This window comes from Sinocyclocheilus anshuiensis, unplaced genomic scaffold (assembly GCF_001515605.1).
Source record: "Sinocyclocheilus anshuiensis isolate Anshui unplaced genomic scaffold, SAMN03320099.WGS_v1.1 scaffold811, whole genome shotgun sequence".
Lineage (NCBI taxonomy): Eukaryota > Metazoa > Chordata > Actinopteri > Cypriniformes > Cyprinidae > Sinocyclocheilus > Sinocyclocheilus anshuiensis.
Genome location: NW_015549607.1, coordinates 383111 through 403186, shown reverse-complemented (window position 1 = coordinate 403186; position 20076 = coordinate 383111). Strand labels below are relative to the sequence as shown.

General features: G+C 37.2%; 1 protein-coding gene across 1 annotated transcript in view; it reads left to right on the top strand.

Annotated features, from left to right (window-relative positions):
* The window catches only part of LOC107659060 (neurexin-3b-like), a 314862-nt gene that overhangs the window by 547 nt on the left and 294239 nt on the right, over window positions 1–20076 (top strand). Inside the window, exons 2-4 of the mRNA XM_016447871.1 lie at window positions 2976–4048; window positions 11763–11780; window positions 13451–13480. Of these exons, the coding sequence (XP_016303357.1) occupies window positions 3352–4048; window positions 11763–11780; window positions 13451–13480 (745 nt within the window). The 5' untranslated portion in view covers window positions 2976–3351. The remainder of the gene's footprint in view (window positions 1–2975; window positions 4049–11762; window positions 11781–13450; window positions 13481–20076) is intronic.

Here is a 20076-nt window from a genome sequence, read left to right as displayed (position 1 = left end):
CTCTCTCTCTCTCTCGCTTTAATAGTACAAAACTTTCATGGCCCTTAAGAATGTTAAGTTTTGTTGTTTTTTTCTCACATAAAGTTGTATGTGACTTTGGATTAACCCTTTAATAGGCAGGAATATAAAAATACCTTAGACAATTCATTTATTGGGGCACAATAATATAATTTAATTTACTAATATTGCTGATATTTTTGTATTTTCCCATATAATGACATGTAAAAGAACTGAACATATAGGCCTACTTTAAGGTTAGCAGCTATCCGTTGATATTGCTACCATGTTACTTTTAGATTTTTGTACCATCGTTTGACCTGAAAATCTGCAGGTACGCTCTTTATAAATATAAATATACATATATATATATATATATATATATATATACAGTATATTCTTAGAGCTTTGGTCCGCTCACTCACTATCCCTTTTTCTAGCTTCTCATATGCCTTTATTTATTTATTTACTTTCTCCTTTTTATTACAGAAAATAGGTGTGTGGTGTGTGTGACTTTCTTTCTCTCATGGAACACCAAAGGAGATGTTTGTCAGTATGTCTGAGCTACTCTCTTGGAGACCTGGATGGAGATCAGGGCTTAAAAAAACGTAAAAAACGTAAAAAAAAAAAAGAAAAAGAAAAAAAAAAGGCATAATTAAAAGTAGCTCATAAGACCTGTGCACTATATTACAGTTCTTCTGACGACATATGATAGCTGTTTTGCAGTCTTTTTCAGTGTTTGAAAAATACCAGCTTCAACTTTCTTCTATAAATAACTGCTTTGGTGTTCCACAGAAGAAAGAAAGTCAGGTTTCGAAACACATGAGGGTGAGTAAATGATGACAGAATCATTTAATTTGAGTAAACTATTCATTTAATTGGGAATCCCATTTGAAACATGGTGTGTGATGAATAATTTCTATTCCACAACGCCCAAGCTGCTGCACATTATTGTTACACTGCAGGTTATTAGGGCTTGTTCATTTTTTGTTCTTTGTGAATGCATGTCAGGAGGTATTGGATGACTTGGTGTTAAATTGCCTTTTCGATAAGAAAAAAATCTGATATTGAGAATTTGAGAGACATTTTAGAAACCCAGCTGAGATTGACATGACATTGGAGAAAGCGCATATGGAGACATAATCAGCATATATATTTGTTGTTTCCTGTACCCAGCATCTTGGCCTTGCTCACAGAGAATAAAACATGCTGGAAATGATTGTAAATCATTCAAGGCAGATGGAAGACTTTTCCTCTGATAGTTATGTGTAAGCTTTTCATGCTCTTTTGCCTTTTGGGAACCAAATGCAACATTTATTCCGTTTGAGTGCATTTTCTATGGATTACAGAGCATATGGCAGAACACATAGTTCAGAGTCTAATTCCTCATTTCTAATCTTAGTTCTTCATTTTTTGCTTATTAAATGGAATGTATTATGCTTATGCCCAAAACAGCACTGTCCAAGAAGCCTGTCCAAATGTCTTTTGAACAAGAATCCTCATAGACTACTGCCTCTGGAGAGTTCTGATCGGATCTATATCATTTGTAACCCAATAGTCTGTATTGTGTTTGTAATAAATCCTCCGTGTGATTGCTGCCAGACCAATGGCCAGTTGTCATGTGCCGCGTGTGAGGATCAGGTTTCAGGCCAGCCCTTTCCCAGTAAAGCAGACTGAACAGGAAGTCCTTCTGAAAACCCATTCTCCATGATGCCTTGCCTATTAGTGTGGCATGCATGGTAAATGTCTTGACCGTGGCCACTGCGTTCTGCTCGGCTCACCCTTTTCACCGTTCTTCTCAAATCTTGCAGAGTGCTCGTTCTCTGTTGAAATACAGACAAGACCCACTATCGCTCAAGAGACGGTCAATGCATCGGTGTTGGTATCAGTTGCCTTAATTCAATAGCTGGCTGCCAGGGAGAGATTAACTATTCAGGGAAGGTAGTTAAAGAGGCTATTGTGTTGCACCGCTGTGGAACAGCTACGATTGGGGAGGCTTTTGTCCCTGGGGACTCCATGTCAAAGCAGCAGCCAGGGCAGGGAGGGATGGAATTCTACACACACGTACATTATCTCTCCGTCAGACATCTGTCAACTGACCGTGTGTGTTGTAAATACTTAGGTGTCATAAATAGCAAATATTTGACAGTGGCTTTTGTGACTACTTGTGTTTGCCAAAATGCAAATGCAGCTTTATTTTGGAATAAAAGGCTTTACTGTTGGCCTGTCCAAAAATATATTTTCAACACATAGATCTAACAATAAAAGCTTTTAAAAGTAAAGTGTGTATTTCTAAGCCACTAGTGGCATCAAACATAATTGCAAAATGAATGTAACTAAACAGGTTTTCCAATCTCCGCATTTGCCTTTGGTCCTAATAAAGTAATAATCTGAAAAAAGACAGAAATTGCCATGTTGGGCAGCTCAAATATTTTTTTCAGGAGAATCTTGGAGTAGATCTTGGTGTAATCTAAGGCCAAAGACCCTCAGATAAAATGATTTCTTTGCAAAGGATCCCTAAAGATATAGATATAAAGATATATTTTACGTATAAATGCCATGTGTGGGAAAAAAAAGTGTAATATGTGTGAAAATGTGAGAAAAACATTTGATATTATAAAGACTTACATATTGTTTCATAAAACAATATGCCGTTCTTTATTATTGTTTTTCAAAAATGGTCAGTTGAATAAATAAATCATATTCTCATGATTTCTAATAATAATAGTAACATAAAATTATACTGTCAATGATTGGGTAAATATATTACATCAAACACTGACGAATACATTTGTGTCATTTTTTTCCTTTCAAATTTGGCACCCTGTGAGGGTCCCAGGACACAGTTTGAAAACATTTGAGTTGGTCTAAGGAAACATAATGGAATGCAACATTGCCCACTGTGTATAGTATATTTCTCTGTATAATGTGTAATGAACCTAATGAAAATATGTCATTTTTTTTATTTATCTTCACAGATCAGTCAAAAGAAGGGCCAATGTGGCCATTAACATGTGGCGATATAATATAATCAGAACCAATATGGAGCATCTCTGTTTTAATCCAGAAAGTCGACTCAAGGGAACATCATCAGTAAAGCCTATCTAGATAGCAGAAGGTGATCAGTTGTTCACTTCTAATCTAAAGGCTATTTGGTCTTTTTTGGAATTCATCCTGGTACCCCTAACAGGATTTAGGATAGCATGTGTCAAGAACCTCAATGGCCACACCTTCTTCGCTCATATGTTTGTCATCTAAAGGATTTGACGTTTCTTCAATGATCTTCACATAATTTGCCAGAAAACATAACATTATTTTGTTCAGTGCACTCTTGTAGCATAACCACTGGTTACCATGCCTCCCATTTGCCGGCCCCATTGTGTACTCTTACTGCTCAGCACCTTCCTGAGTCTTGGTTTGGGCCTGGAGTTCACAGGCTCAGAGGGTCAGTGGGCACGCTATCTACGCTGGGATGCCAGCACCAGAAGTGACCTCAGATTTCAGTTCAAAACAGCTATATCAGATGCTCTGGTTCTCTACTTTGATGATGGAGGATATTGTGACTTCCTGCTCCTGAGCATTGAGGAAGGCAAGCTGAAGTTGCGTTTTAGCGTGGACTGTGCAGAAACCACTATAACCTCCAACAAGATGGTAAACGACAGTCGCTGGCACTTTGCCACCATCAGCAGGCACAACTTGCGAACCGTGTTGGCACTGGACGGAGAGTCAAAGGTGGATGAGGTGAGACCGCAAAGGCAGTTCATGAAGATTGTCAGTGACCTGTATCTTGGAGGAGTGCCTCAAGACATTCGGACATCTGCCCTAACACTTCCAGCGGCTAAGGAGATGCCACCGTTCAAGGGGATTATTACAGACCTGGGTTACGGGAATCAGGTTCCAACACGCCTAGGGAGCCAAAAGGTCCGGTTAGAGATGGAAGGCTTGTGTACGGAGAACCCCTGTGAAAATGGAGGCAGTTGCAGCATGGCTGACGGTGAAGCTTACTGTGACTGCTCCAAAACAGGATATGTAGGTCGTTACTGCAATGAAGGTAAGAATGTTTACCTTTGATTTTGAAAACATATCTGGCCAATAGTTTGATGTAATTTATTTTAATAATCAATATTTAAGAAAACATAAAAAAAAAAAAAAAATCTTGCGTTAACATGAAATCAAAACTGACCCTGTTTACTTTCCTTTTACACATTCAAGGTAAATTTGTTAAAGTAAATTTATCTGGATATGTTTACTAAAAAACAAGTTGAAAAATGTTGGCAATTACGTTTTTGCATTTTTTTTTTTTTTCTGGTTGAACGTCAAGTTTGACTGAAAACATGTTGCATTAAAAAAGTAAAATGGGTCTTGAATGCTGTGTCATGTTAACTCTTGTTTCAAATACTGTTTAATGTCATTCACCCTACCTCATACACCTCCAAACACATGCATATGCAGTTAAATTACACCTCAAAGTACATTAATTTGTGAAATTATCACATTGGAACTAGACAACATTACTGATTGTACACAAGCATGCTAAGCATAAACTTTTTAAATTAATGATGATATGCAGTGGCCCCAAAAAATATTTAGACACTTGTGTCATACTTAAGAATGTGGGTACTCTTTGCATTAATAAAGCATATGATATTTATTTTTCATCAAGATAGCATACATACACTTTCGAGTGAAACAAACAAATAAATAAATACAAAAGTTATTACCTGTTTATTCCTGTTTGGGTACCTTTGACCACTTGCAGGGTACTGACAATATACACTAAAAAGCCCTGCAATATCAACTTGCTACTTTGCAAAAATGTTTAGAACATTTAAGTGTCCAAATAGGGCCACTAATGCAATTGAATGTGTCAACCTAGAAAAAAAATAAATAAATAATAATGATGCTTTGATTATCAATAATTACTTTGCTCATTTTATCACTCAAGGAATAATGATTGAGTGACAGTTTATGTCATCATTGTGTGCCTTGATATGTTACAGATATTGTTTTCACTTCAAACCTTTTGCAGGGACATCCATCTTTTGATTTTTTTTAATATAGTCATTGTTCTAGGTTAAATTATACTTTTTTTCATCAAATATCCAGATCCTGCACGTTACAGACAAGTGAAGGTACACTGCAATTTCAAGAGCTGAACCTTTTAAACTGAAATTGTTATTTCTATTATTTAGAACAGAACATTTCTTGATTCTAAACAGTCAAGTTTCTTTTTTCAACTGTACTTCAGTGTTAAGACCTATTTGGGATTACTCTCACCGTAGACTCACCAGCAGGTATTAGAATACGTCTCAAAACTGATTATACTTTCCGAATGCACACTGAATTGCCAAGAGACTTTGGTGCTGTGGTTATGAGAGATTACTCTTTTCGTGTTGTGCCCTCTGAATAGTCTATAATTCCACAAGCATCTCAATTTATTCAGGGCATGAATACAAAGGCATCCAGTCAGGCAGGGAATCAGTGGACCCAAACCTGATTGATTGCCTGACTTATTGCATTTCGTGATCAAACCCAAGCCCTTTAGACTGATCACACCAGCCCTGTGCCTTAGTGCTCCTTTATAAAGATTAAGAGATAGTCGGTAGCGACAGGAGATCAGGCTGTATGATCAGATCACCTTTGGATCAGTAGGGGTGCTCAGGGCTGGAGGGCTGGTGAAGGATGTTTCTGTATCTCTGGCCTTCTGGCAACCAGTAGGCCTAAAAAGTGCCCTTAATGAGAAGCCAGTCAGCGGCTGCTCAAGGGAAAACTGATGTGATAAATGTGAAGCTAGTGGACCTCTAATCTCAGAGCAGGGGGTTTTGCTCAGCCTGTCATGTGCTTTGACCACAGGCGTGGCTGTCAGGGCCGTCACGGCCTGTCTTGGCTTCATCAGGCCCCAGTCGTGTCCACAGATTAATGGACGTGTCTGATAACGGATTGCACCACTGAGCTGTGGGAGTGTTCCGTAATTAGGGGCGGAACGAAAGAGAAATGGCTAATTCGCTGGGGGCGATGGGGGTAAATGATGGGCTTAAACTTGGACTGACATGCTCTCAGCACCTCACAGCATGGCTGCATTTACTCATTTACAGGGAATTCACTAAGAATGAATAGCGCCCAATGACAGCATTTATTTGTGCATGCTATCTGATTAACTAAAGAAATGATGCAAATCTGCTAAATGTACAAATATTGCCAAGAAGCTGTGCTGAATTCAATGTGTATTCTGCATATCCGCATTTCCCTAGTTTGCAAGCCGGATGTGGAGGATTTAGCAGACTACTGTGATCTGAAATGAAATGTGCTTGACTACACCTGGATATGCGTAATATAAAGCTCTTTTCCAACATTCAGTAAAAAAGATTTAAAAAGGCAGTAATTGTAAATTAACAAATTAATTGCAGAGTTTTGTGAATAAGGCACAATTTATAATGGGTCTTATTTACAGAGAAGGGTGTTTCTTAAACTTCAGACACTTGTCCTGGGGGCTCATTTATATTAAAAGTAGGATTTTATATGAAGTGTTATATAAGATCACATTAACTGACTTGGAGACTTTTTATCAAGCCCTCATCATTCAGATTTTCAAAATGTAAAATTATTTTTATTATGTAGATTATTGATTTACTCTAATCCCATTGCCAGACCTTTAATTGTCCAATATGAAAATTGACTATAAAAATGTATAATCATCTAAACAAAGGCTGAAGTAAGCATAAACCACTTCAATAATTATTGTGTGAAAATAAAAATGATGACAGTTCCACCACACTAAATGATTTTGCACCTTATAAAATATACTTAGACAATAGGGTCAGTGAAGACAAATGAGGTGGCCATTTGGTCAAAAATGTCATTTCCACAATTGTCATTTCTATCACAGAATGCATGTTTTGAGACATAGTGGAAGTAACACCGTGGTTGGGTTTCAGAAATAATGAAAAGAAAAAAAAAAAAGAAGAAAAAGATTGGGAGAAAAAGGGTGCCCATAGTTGAAGGAATGAGGCAAGTTTGTACTAAAAAATTTAAATGGTTTAATGTAGATAATCATGATGCAATGCTCAGCACATGTAGTGACTTACTAAACTTGCAGATTGAAACTGGACTCAATCCAATTCCAGTGTTTGCCTATAGACGGTTTCATCGGGCGCATGCGCCTGGCCCGAATTTAACTTCCGGTCTGTTTTTGTTTATCGTTCTGGCTAGTGGCGCCGGCTACAAATGCAGTTAAAGTTAAAGTGATGAGTAATGAAGTTGGGCTCAGGTAGTTGTGCTGTGGGATGTATTTCCCATACTTATTTGTTGCGACCCGCCACAATATCAAAACCGATCAAGACCGATTTTCCAAAAGGCTTCGTTGAATAAACATGAGCACGTACTGCACGTTTAAAAATCTAAACGAGGCGCGGGTGTTTTTATATCATTGTATTTCTGAAGGAAGACTGTCTTTAGAAAATGTTCGATGTCGTTTTCATTTAATCTTGCATGTTATATGCCTGATAAAGCAGTGTTTGTAAGCTACTGCTTTGTGTACAACCTTTACCGGGGAAACCTCTATTTCTCCCGCTTTAAAGCACCTCCTGCTGGCAGAGAATGAATTTGCATTTTCAATAAGTCCGTCTGATTTACGCAGCAAATATATTTTGCTTGTTATGAAACATAATCTACTCTAGAAGGACTTATCCATTGTTATTGATTCTATTTGGAAGTCTACCGGAAGTTTAGTTAAGGCCACAAAAGTGCGCATGCGCAGTAACGTTTGTTTATGTTGTTGCCGTTGAAAGCATCTATTCCAGTGGTTGTTGCAATTTAACAGCACGTTATGTACCAAAGTAACAAATGTGAGCTCAGACATTGTTAAATGTTTGCCCTTGGTAATTTGTCCAACCTGCTATTGCTTTAAGTGCAAACAGACATGGCAACAGGCCTGCAAAGACCCTCAGAGCATGCAGATATGGCACAGGAAAGCAGACCGCATACCTCAGTGTGTGTGAAAACGCTAGTTGGGCCACACCACCCCAGCAGGAGCACAACCGTCAGTATTATCATGTGGAAATCTGTCTTAAACTGCAGGCAGATTAAAACAATATGTGTTTAGCCATAAAACACATGTTCAGTCTGCCCTGACGATGTGGAACAGAGGGTTGGCTATCATTGGCAAACTGTGCCAGAGCATTTAGTTATTGAGATCACAGCGACCAGATAACACACACTTTACTGTGAATTCCAGCTACAAAACATTAAATCCTGTGATGTTTCTATGCTTGTTGCATTTTAGATGCATCTGTCTGTTTAATCTCTGTTAGTTTATTTGCGAATCACTGCATTATAAAGAAGCGTAGTCACTCGATGCTTTAATTATTAAGAGACTCAATGAAAAAGAACAATTTTCCTTTCTTCAAAATTGTCTTTACTTACGAGCTACACGTTTTTAACCTAGCCTTTTACAAGATAAAAAGCAATTAATGCTCAACAGCATGCAAAAAATGTCAAAACAATCACTGTAGGCTTAGCTGTGAGGATTAATAAATATACATGCAAATATGACAGTTACTATAATCTTACAACAAAAGTAGGTCAATAAAAAAAGGGGGAAATGACTTGCAACCTGATTCAGGCGCAGTGGGCATTTGTGTCTCTTGACCCAATGTGGGCAAATGTTGGGATTTTAGTTTTTGGGATGAAAAATAGAGCAAAGGATTAAAGCTGAGCAGCATGTCATCAAGAGGGATATGGTCATGTGAGGACGATAAACCCTCTTTCTCTCTCTCTCTCTCTCTCTCTCTCTCTCTCTCTCCCAACGCTTCAAGTAACCAGTCAAAGTGACACTGTCTGGAAATCCGCTTCTGCTCTCTCTTCTGTGTTTATATTTAACAGTGGAGGCATGGGTATTGTTTTTACAGGCAGCCATTTTGTTGACAAAGGAGGCAGTATAGTCGAGATCAGCTTATTTAAGAGTCCAGTGCATGTCAAACCCAAGACCAGAAAAGTGAGTGTTGAGACAGAGAACTGAGGAGGGTTAAACAATTCAGACAGTATAAATATGCTTTTCTGTGGGGTGAACAAGCCTGGTTTTGTATGAGTGTCACACGAACATCTGCAGCACACATATAGTGCTCTAATCCAGAGACATAATAGAACAGAACGGATCATATGCACAAGTTGGCACATACCACAAAATGTGCCCGCAGTGTTAGAGTATTGAAGAGTCCAAGTCAAGGCATAGTCTAAATGCTCCATGGCAAGACCAGGACCATGAAAATATTGTCTTGTTTGGACTCGAGTACTACAACACTTAAAAGGAGGGAAGTTATAGGTTCCTTTAGATTTAAGAATCCAACATACATCAGCAGAGATAGTTCAAGAAGATAAAGTTGATGTTATAACCTGCTTGATGTTACAAAGAATTACAAGGTAAAAAATAAATTACTAAAACAAAACATATTCAGGGATGAATCATTGATACATATTGATTTCATGCTGACTTTACAAGTGTATGGAAATTGTTTGGTGTGATTTATCTATCCATAATAGTGACTTGTGGATCTCTCTTCAGGATTATGGGTAGTGTATTATTTAGCTCTTTATAGCTGAAATCAAGCTGCTTTCTACAGAAGCATACCATTGGTTAAATATTTTAACCATTGGTTTTGAAAGGTTTATATGTTAGCATTAAGTCTAAGGAATCTCTAAGAAAGTTTCTTAGAAAAGAGAAAATTATTCAGATTTTTAATTAAACCTGAACCTGAAAGTTGTGCTCCATACTGGTCCAGTCGGGTCAGTTCTTGTTTGGTGCTGCTCTAGCTAAAGAACAAGTATAGGCATGTTGTTCACCAGCACAAAATGCTGGTTGATCAGCATTATCTTTCTGGCAAAGCTGAGTGAGCAAGGAAGTCTTGTGGTTAAGTTTGGTGCATGGGGACACCAACACTCAGAATCCTGAACACAGCATATTCTGATGACCAGCAGCGCGGGTCGATTCATCTTTACAATTAAACATAGACATGAAACATCAGACTGTCTCTGTCAATCGAATTTACCAAAAGTGCTGTAAGCTAAGAAACCCAGTGAATCCTAAAAGCCTGACAAGTGTGCCCTAAAAGCCTTTTGTAAATGTAATAAGCCAGGCAGACCACCTATTATTGAATAAATAAACTGATCATCCTCTGGTTCCAACCCTGAAAGGACGACAGGAGAGAGACAAAAAAGAGACTCTAACTCTCAGATGTCTGATTTTGCGTGGCCTTCAGAAAATCCAGGTGATAAATTACCAGCCAGTAAGGAAAGAGGCCTGGATTTGACTTTTGAGATGGCAAATGTTGGGAATAATAAAATATTTCTGTCTGTTTCTTTGATTGCTTAATGTGACAAGCTCAACAATGGCCGATTATTTAGCCCTTATGATAAACTGCCTCTGATAAAGTAGGGACAGATATGTTAGTTAAAATTAGTTTATGCTAACTTGTCTATATGATATGAAACATTTAGCTCAGCTGGTAGCGCATGGTGCTCATAACACCAAATTCATAGGTTAAATTCCCATTGAATGTTACCAGAGAACTCTATATGATATGCAACATTTAGCTCAGCTGGTAGCACATGGTGCTCATAACACCAAATTCATAGGTTAAATTCCCATTGAATGTTACCAGAGAACTCTATATGATATGCAACATTTAGCTCAGCTGGTAGCACATGGTGCTCATAACACCAAATTCATAGGTTAAATTCCCATTGAATGTTACCAGAGAGCTCATATAAAAAATTTATGCATTAAATGCAATGCATGTTGGATAAAGTTTAACAAAAACCTGCAAATGCATACAATATAAAAAAGTAATTTAGTAGGTTGTGGTTTTATTCGCCGAAAACAACTTATTCAAAGCCTCTGTGTTTACAAAATTCATAAATGCATCATACAATTCTGAAAGAAGAAAAAAATCCCACATGTATATAGATAATCATGACCTTAGTCTAAAGTTTCTCGGTCCATCAGCATGCTTTGCTTTTATCTGCAGCTTTTTAGATATGCCAGGCTCCTTGAGATTAGCCTTGAGATTTAATTGTTTTCTTTGATTTAAATTGGTTAGTCAAATAGAATTTTATAGAGAGATTTTTCAGATGATTCATGTAAGCTTTACAATCTGAAAGGCCTGGTTTAAGGCTTTTACAGTATGTGGTTATTTGGTTGAACTGTGCTGTTCTCTTGCAATCAGTGTGCATTCATTTAAACAGGTTTATTCAGAAACAAAACCAGCTGTGGATGATTCACTTGGATAGCTATACGCATGAGTCTTCAGTGAGAGTAATTCTCTGTGTCCACGGTGTGTCCAGAAATCCACAAACCTCACAACCTCGTAAATCCACATAGTCCACATTGGACAGCTGGTTTAGTAACCTGCTTGGATTTATGGCCTCATTCAGAGTATGTGAGGAACGCTGTGGCATTCCGGACACTACAGCAATATTCTCGAAGTGATGGAGTGATTTGAAGTAAAAATGTCAATCTGTTTCTCTCAGAAAATGGAACAGACTTTATAGACCTTTTTTCCCACAGGATTTTATTTATTTATTTATTTATTTATTATTATTTTTTTTTTTATCAGGCATGCACAGGGACAGTCCTGATCCCTTGCATGACAAATCAGTGTTTTTTAAGCTGAAAATAAAACTTTTGCATGACAGCCTCCATGCAAAGTCAAAAGTGTGTCTAACAGTTGAACTTTCTGTCTTCCTTCCCCTTAATGCCATCTTCTCAAAAGCTGTCAACAAAACCCCTGGTAAGTCTTAGGCTGTGAAAACTCATCACATACTCTATAAACTCAAATAAAGTTCAGATACAGAGAATTAAAATAATGTTCTATTCACTTAATAGTCACTTTCACACATGAAGCCATATAATTGCATAAAACAGGACTCCAAACACTTTGTGTACATATCCCATTTTTAAATCACAGTCCAAATAAACTTATGGTTAATTCAAACGTGTCAAACTAAATTTCTACATTTTAATTTTATTGTTTGGATCATACTTTTTTTATGGACATTATTTTTTACTATGATCGTCAATTTACCATAAATTAAAAGTTTCACGTGGGTGTTAACATAAGATTACACTGGTCATTTTCTCCTAGCTTAGAATTCTCCTGACAGATGATCATAGTGCTTGTTGTCATGCTGTATTTTAGCACACTATCACAGTGCTGGCAGTGAACATAATCCTTGTTTGTAGTGAAATGCTCCCACACCTCATTAAGTTGAGCTCATTCCATTTTTACAAGCCAAGGCTCTGGTGTTGTAGAGGTGACAATGTGCAGAACAAGCTACATCTTGCACTCTAGAAATCCATCAGAATATAACAAAAAAAGGTAATCTTTTAATAATCATTAATACCCCTACCTTTACTAAAAAATTGGGAAGGAATTTGTTTTTCCTAAATTAAGATACACATGACATTTTCGACTCCCATGACATGATAGAAATAAATGCCATAGAGTAATTGCATTAGCTCATTCAGAAATTTGTGATTGACAAAGTCAGAAAACCCTCAAAGCTTGGAAAATACTGGAATATAAGCGTACATTTATACATTTAAGGCTGTATGTGTGAAAGTGAAACATTCTGTGTATATTACAATAATGTATTACTATTAGGGTTGTCAATCTTACAAAGCAATCATCTATTTTTTTTTTTTACATTATATACTAATTAACTAATAAACTTAACAAATAATCATATCACATATCACAAAGCATTTTAATTTCATCAAAGAATTAAAAAAATAAAAGCACAGTTTCTACAAAAATATGAAACAGCACAACTATTGTTTACATTGATAATAATAAGAAATGTTACTTATACACCAAATCAGCATATTAGAATGATCTCTGAAGGATCATGTGACACTGAAGACTGGAGTAATGGCTGCTAAAAATTCAGCTTCACCATTACAGAAATAAAATACATTTTAAAATATATTAAAATAGAAAACAATTGTTTTAAATCTTAATAATACAATTATATATATACAACAGTTCTTTCTGGTCCTCCATTCTGATTGGCTGATAAGAGTGCGATATAAGAGTGATAACAGAGCTCCTCCAACCGTTTGTATCACTATGTAATTTACTATAAAGCCACCAAATAAAGATCATTTAAAGACATGCTGTCGCAAAATTTAAATGAAATCGTAAATTATACTATATAATTATAGTATAATTGACAGCCCTAATTAATGTTAGCACATTTGTCCTGGAATTAGGGAGATAGAAATGCTCTCAATCTCTTTTCTGTTTGAGAAGCTTTTTTATTGCAGAAAGCTTCAGCTTTAGTGTGATAGCCATGGTTTGTCTGTCAGCAAACCATGAGTGGTCGCAATACCTGAACAGTATTGGTATTGGTGTTCTCAAGTTTTCTCTTTCTCTGTCTATCACTCGTTTTCTTTCCCAAGGGTTCGCGCATATGGTGAAGTCTCCACAAGGTATGCTCAGTCTCAATTCTCTCAGTGCACATTTTCCAATGTGTTTACATTGTTGTTGCGTCTGCTCTTGCACGTGTTCACAGCTCCCTGCATTGCATCTTGCTTTATGATTGGCTCTGCCCTCGTGACGCTGCATGATTATTGTCCTTCTGCTGAATTATGTAATTTCTTTCTGTGATACTGCGGTGAACTGTCAGTTTAGGAGTGCTGTTTTCCAAAGGTTGTCTCTCATAGCGAGTTATATTCTCTCTCATCTGTTAGGCTGCTGCAGTGCCAACCGACCTGTAATGAATGATCACCGATCTGCCCTCTATATTACTTAGATATCATTCATAGACTGGCAGAATTACTATGCAGCTATAAATATATATCCGTAAGCTAAACGGAACAGCTCTTCTCTGAATGAGCGATGCTGAAAGGAAGCAAAAGGGCATGTTAATAGAATTATTCCTTTTAAACAGGTTTTGCTTTTTAAGTGTGTGCTGTATGAATGATCTGCCATGATGTTTTTTTTGTGTCAAGGTTTCTTATATTTGTACAATTTTATCAGTGCATTGAACTTATGAGCTAGCAATCTTCACTAAGAGGGCACAGAATATGGTCTGACAAAATAAAAAGTCATTTACATTTTTAAACAGTGAAAAAATTAAGAAAATATTGTCAACATATGAAGGTCCGACTTTTTAAAAATATGTTATAAACAAAATTATATAAAAAATGATTTGCAATGAACATAAAATACAAATGCAGAATAAAAAAAATGTAATTAAATTAATTAAAATAAAACACTAAAGTCACATGTGTGTCACATTTATTTGCGTAGCGCTTTATACAATACAGATGCAATATTAATGTTGCAAAGTTCTTCAGTTGTGGAACAAATACAATTGCAGCTGTAAAGCAGCTCTAAAAAGACAACAGTGTTATTTTCCAGCTGAGTTTAGTTCAATGTTGATTCAGTTTAGTTCAATAACATTGTGAATTTTGAAAAGTTCTGTTATGAAGAAAACTCAGTTCAAATATAAAGCAGTTCTACAAAAGATAGTGTTAGTGCAGTCAAACTGATAATATTACTGAATATTAAGTGCTTTTTAAACCCCAACTGAGCAGGTGACAGTAGTGGAGAAGAACATGGTTAACAGGGTAACAAATGTAACCTAAATTAAGCGGTCACCAGTTTGGAACCAAATGTTGGTTTATAGTCATTAATAAACCTATTAGAAAAATACTTGTTACTTACTTCTTACAATAGCTCTGGTAACAGAGTTGAATAGTCAACCATGACAAATGTAGTCAACAAAACAATTTGCAGAAACATAATAAAATACGAATTTTGGAATGAGATTTTGTGCTTGCCTACCTGTCATACTGTCAAAAGGGTCCAAATGATTTCACTTGATGTCTGTCATGAATTTAAGCAATGACCAATGGAAAATATTGCTGTAATAGGGTTGCATGCTAAATTTTGACCTAATGTTATGTTTTTGGTCATTAATTTTAGTTTATTAAATAAAAGTATATTGCTTCCGTAATAGATAGATTATATCAATATATCTTGATTTGATGTTTAAAACGACCTAATTTTCATGCTTGGTTAAGTTAAATAGCTACATGTTTTATAATTGGTTATCTAGTGTATCTAATTGTTCTCATTGTAAAATAATAATAATAAATAAAATAAAAATTAATTAAAAAAAATGCAGCCTATTCACTGCAAATCCCACCTACTAATTAAGGTCACTTGACACAGAAATGTACACTTTTCTTGGGTGCATGCCTTCAGTGGGTTCTCAGTGGAGATGGACAGCGATTCAGACGTGAATCCATTATATGTCCTTAATTCAAAAGCTCATATCCTGACATGAAAGCCTCTGAACCGGACACAGAATAGGTTAGTCCTTATGGAGAAAGATTCAGCTGAATATATGAATCAACATATGAATCTTCTAGACAGAAATACAAAATAGTGCCAAACTCTGTCCCTGAGCATCTGTTAGTTTGAAAAACACTAATATGCTTTTTTCCCCATCTCAATTCAAGTGATATTGATGGAGAAGCTATTATATCAGTACTGATCATGTAGTACAAGGAATTCTAAGAAAAATCAAGTCAGATACTATAGTGTGCTCATATGCAATGATCATATTATCCTAAAGTGCATGCAAATTTGTCCTGAATGTGTGTGTGTGTGCACAATAACTATCATCCTACAATTTACTGTCCCTGTCTCTCTTTCCCACTGTCCTTCTTGTTGACATCTCCCTTCCTGTTTGTCTCTGTGGTCTCTGTGGAACCTTCTCAACCCCTATGTAGGCAGAAATAAAGGTATTGCATGCTTTCTTTATTATCTCAGTAGGCCTCATTAGCAATGTATCTTTCTAATTTTAAGGGTGTTTAAATAAATATAGATAAATATAAATATAAATACTTGAAAGAAAAAAAAACGCTGATCAAAAAATTGTTTTCAGTCAAAATGGATGAATCGTCTAATTCGCAGTGATTTCTGAGGCATATCATGTTGCAGTGCCCCATGTATCATGTTGCTGAGTGTGTGAACAGACTGGATTTTGAATATTTTAGGTATGTAATTCAGACAGCGCTTGTGTTTTGGGCTGAGTCAGTGACTCCTGGAACAGGTCGAGTGTATTACGACACCACCACATATTTATTCTTTAAAACCAGATATGCTGAGACAGAACCTTTCATATAAACTGACCTGTTGGATCTCTTTGCTGTCATCTCTAACTTTTTATTCATTTTTATTTATCTGTCAAAATGTAAACAATTCAGAGTTGTGACCTTGTGGGTTGTGCAAATGTTTTGTGGCATTGTATTGTGTCTACACAACATAAAACAACATTTTCCAATTGTAAATTTCCAATTATACTGTAGTACACAATGCAATTAGAAGCAAACAAACAAACAAACTTCTCAATTGCACATTGATTGTCAATTTTTTTTCAAGCTGAAGCAAATTTTGGATTTGTACTTTTAATGTAGCCAAAATACTAGAAAATGCTGGAAGTTCTGATGCTCCATATATACACTGCTAAGATTGTGTAAAATTATTTCGCTTTTCTAAAATAATAGATTGTCGATGGATTGCTGTTAAAATAAAGTACATTTAGGTGCAGCTGTGAGCTGATTGGCTTGTCAACATTCTGAGTTGACATGCGACTTTGGCGCTTCAAGTGCGCTTCAAATTGACAACTTGAAGTTGTTTTGACACCACATTAGACACATTTCCTGTCCTCTCTATGCACTTCCTATCAATACAAATAGTAAAGAAGCCAAAACATTTACGTAAATGAACAAATTATACTGTGCTAGCAACCCCACACATAGCAGATAATGGAAGAGACAGCTAATCGTAACAGTTTTCTTTCATGTACTGGAGGAGGAAAATGAAATCAGCACTTCACCAACCTTCTACTTATGTTTTAGTGAGATGAGAAGACGTTATTCGCTTAGGCTGATGGCTGAGGATCAGTGAGCTGGTGCTGAAGATAATGAAATTACTGGTGGCTGAAGGTCATCCAAACGGCTTCTGCTCAGAGCTAATCTAGAGCCTGCACAAGACTAGACTAGAGTCTGAAGTGACTGGGGCTGGGTGGGTTAGCTGGCTACTGCAGTCTGAGAGATATGCTATGTGACTAGCCGTCTTTGAGGAGTGATTAGAAGAGTCAGGAGAAGTTCAGCTCTAGTTTATATAATCTCTGCTCGGAGCTTTAGAGTTTCACTCTTCGGCCCCAGTCCTTAGTGCTCACTCTTACTAATTATCCCCTCAAAGTTTCTGCCTCTGAACAAAGATTCTCTCGATCTCTCATTTTCTCCCTCTCTTTTCTTCTCTGTGCATTTCGGTGCTCTAGATTTCTGGGTGGATTCATCCAAAAATCCCCTTCTCTTAGAACTGGGATTCGTTAGATGCATGCACATGTGCACACATCAAACCACATGTTCAAAAAGACAACAGACCCTCTGAATCACCTTCTAATAAACTGGTATAACGTAGCAAAGAGTATGCATTTTACAGTCTATAGGAAAAAGAAAGGAAAGGACGTGTTGACAAGTATGGTGTCCCATACCTGGAATTTGTACACTGTATTTAACCCATCCAAGTGCAGACACACACCAGTGAGTAGTGAACAAACGAACACACACAAAGAGCACTGTACATTAACTCCCCCCACCTACAATTACTGCCGTTACCGAGACTCGAACATATGACCTGTGACCCAGACTTGGGTTACAAGTCTGACTCTCTAACCATTAGACCACTAAATGAATAAGTAATACTACTATAGTAAATTGTGCACAGTGTTTAGTATACAATGTATTGTAAACAAAATACAGTTCATTATACTACAAGGCTGTTGAATGCTTGAGTCTGATTAGTCGATGTTGAACGTTCTAAGGTGTGCAATTATTTTTCAGGAAATACACAGATAAATTGGTACCAGACAGACCTTGACAGCATTAGTTCCAAATCACTTCACCAAGTGGAGTTATTTCAAAGGTGCTGCAACAGCTAAAGAAACAAAACCCAAAAACTCTGACGAAACCAAGGAATATAACAAACAATAGAATAAAATGACAAACTATTTCCAAGGTTTTCCTACTTAATTACATTTTATTATCAACAGAAAGTATGCTTTCTTTCTCAGCTTGTTGTCATCGCTGTTAATAAAACAGATTCGCAGCTGAAAAGCTATATGATATAACGTTTCTGTTCTTGAAGCCGTTAAATTACAGTTTCGCTGTTAGTAGAGATGCTGTGGCCAAAAACTTTTGAGAGATGCACAGATTCAGGTAATTCACAGACACTTCATACAGCTACAATTAATCTGTCTCTCTCGGTCGAATAACTGCATTAATAACGGCATTATCTATGGCTCAAGCCTCCATTACTACCTCTAAAATTATGTTTTGGAAAGTACAGCAATGTTTATAGTGTTTTACCCTCTAAGCGCCAAAGTCGCAAAATTGCAACAAGACGTCATACTTAATAAAATAGACTGTAGTTCCTATTATGGTGTAATATCTCATTTGTACTCCCTACAACTATATGGCAGACATGTAGTACTTCGATTCTAGACCAAAATTACGTCACGTTCCTATTCAAAGTTTGAGGAAATAGCAGAGCAAGTGAGCTATCGTATCATTGATGCAGAAGCAGTTCAAACATCAATTCAATATCTACGATTTCCTGAATATTATGAAATTCAAGATGGCCGCCCCTGGATGAGGTCATATGCAAATTAGACGAGTATATTTACACCACACAAACTTTCGGTCATGCCCAACATTTTTCTAATTTACAGTAGATCTCCATCTTTAAACCCTTTCAAGCCACAAGCTTTTGAAATCTTGGTCACAATCCAGCTTTTTTTTTTTTTTTTTTTAATCCCTGGTGCCTAAGGGGTTAATACAGTGTATAGTAGGATTGGAAAAAAAAAAAAAATCTGTTTCTCGAAAACCAATATGAAAACATTTATATTTTTTGTTTATTTAATAATTCTAATGATTATTTAAGTATTTATTCCTCTCAATTCCCATCTCTTTTATTTATCTGAACTTTGTTTTGTTCTAATATTTTAGTTAAATTTAACTAGGTTCTATTTAAGGAAACATACAGAGAAAAAAAATAAAGAAATAATATAAGAAACTTTGATAAAGATACTAATTAAGTAAACTGCTTAAAGGGGTTGTGAAATGGAGAATCAAAATGATTAATCATGGCAGCTCTAAAAATGGACTATAAGTTTTTTGAGAGAATTTCACAAGTATGTGTCACAATTCACTCGGGGAGCAAGGAACGACGAAACGAGGAGTACTTGAATAACACAGTCTTTAATAATCCACAGGAAAACCGAGAACATGGAGGACATTCAACAAGTAGACCCGACAAACAAGAACTGAAAGGACTAGGACTTTTAAAGGCAGGATAATTGGGAGGAGCGAGACACACCTGGAATCAAATTAACACAATCAACATTAGGAAGAAACTGGGTCACAGGGGCAAAAACACACACAGAATAGTCCATAATCCTCCCGGAAGGTGCGTCTTCGCACCGTAGCAACAACAGAGGGAGGCGTGGGTGGGAACTTGGGAGGAGGTTCCCGAGGAGGATGGATATCCGGGATGAGGCCGACAGACAGAGACCAGGCGGGTGACGAAGGAGGGAGGAGCCATGGAGGAGGAATGGCCGCCGACTCCAGGGGCCGACCAACGGCGGCAGAGCAGGTGGTGGAGGAGGCCGAGGTGGAGACGGAGCGACAGAGGAGGAGCCGAGGGGATGAAGGAGCCTGATGGAGCTGTAGGGACGGAGGAACGAGGCGAAGCCAGAGGAGTGGAGTCCCGAGGCGCAGGATGGTCGACGCCAGACCAAGGCGGAGCCGGAGGGATGAGGGGCTCTGGCTCTCCGTCAGCGGTGGGCTCGGGCATGCGCTCCGCATCAGGGAGATGGTGGGCTGGGCTTTGGGTCGGGGGTGGCACTAGCGATTAATTCCTGGGAACCGGCGGTGAACGGAGATCCATTTCTCGCCAGTTTCCACTCCACAAAGGCGGCGAATTCAGCTCGAGGGCCATCTTCGGA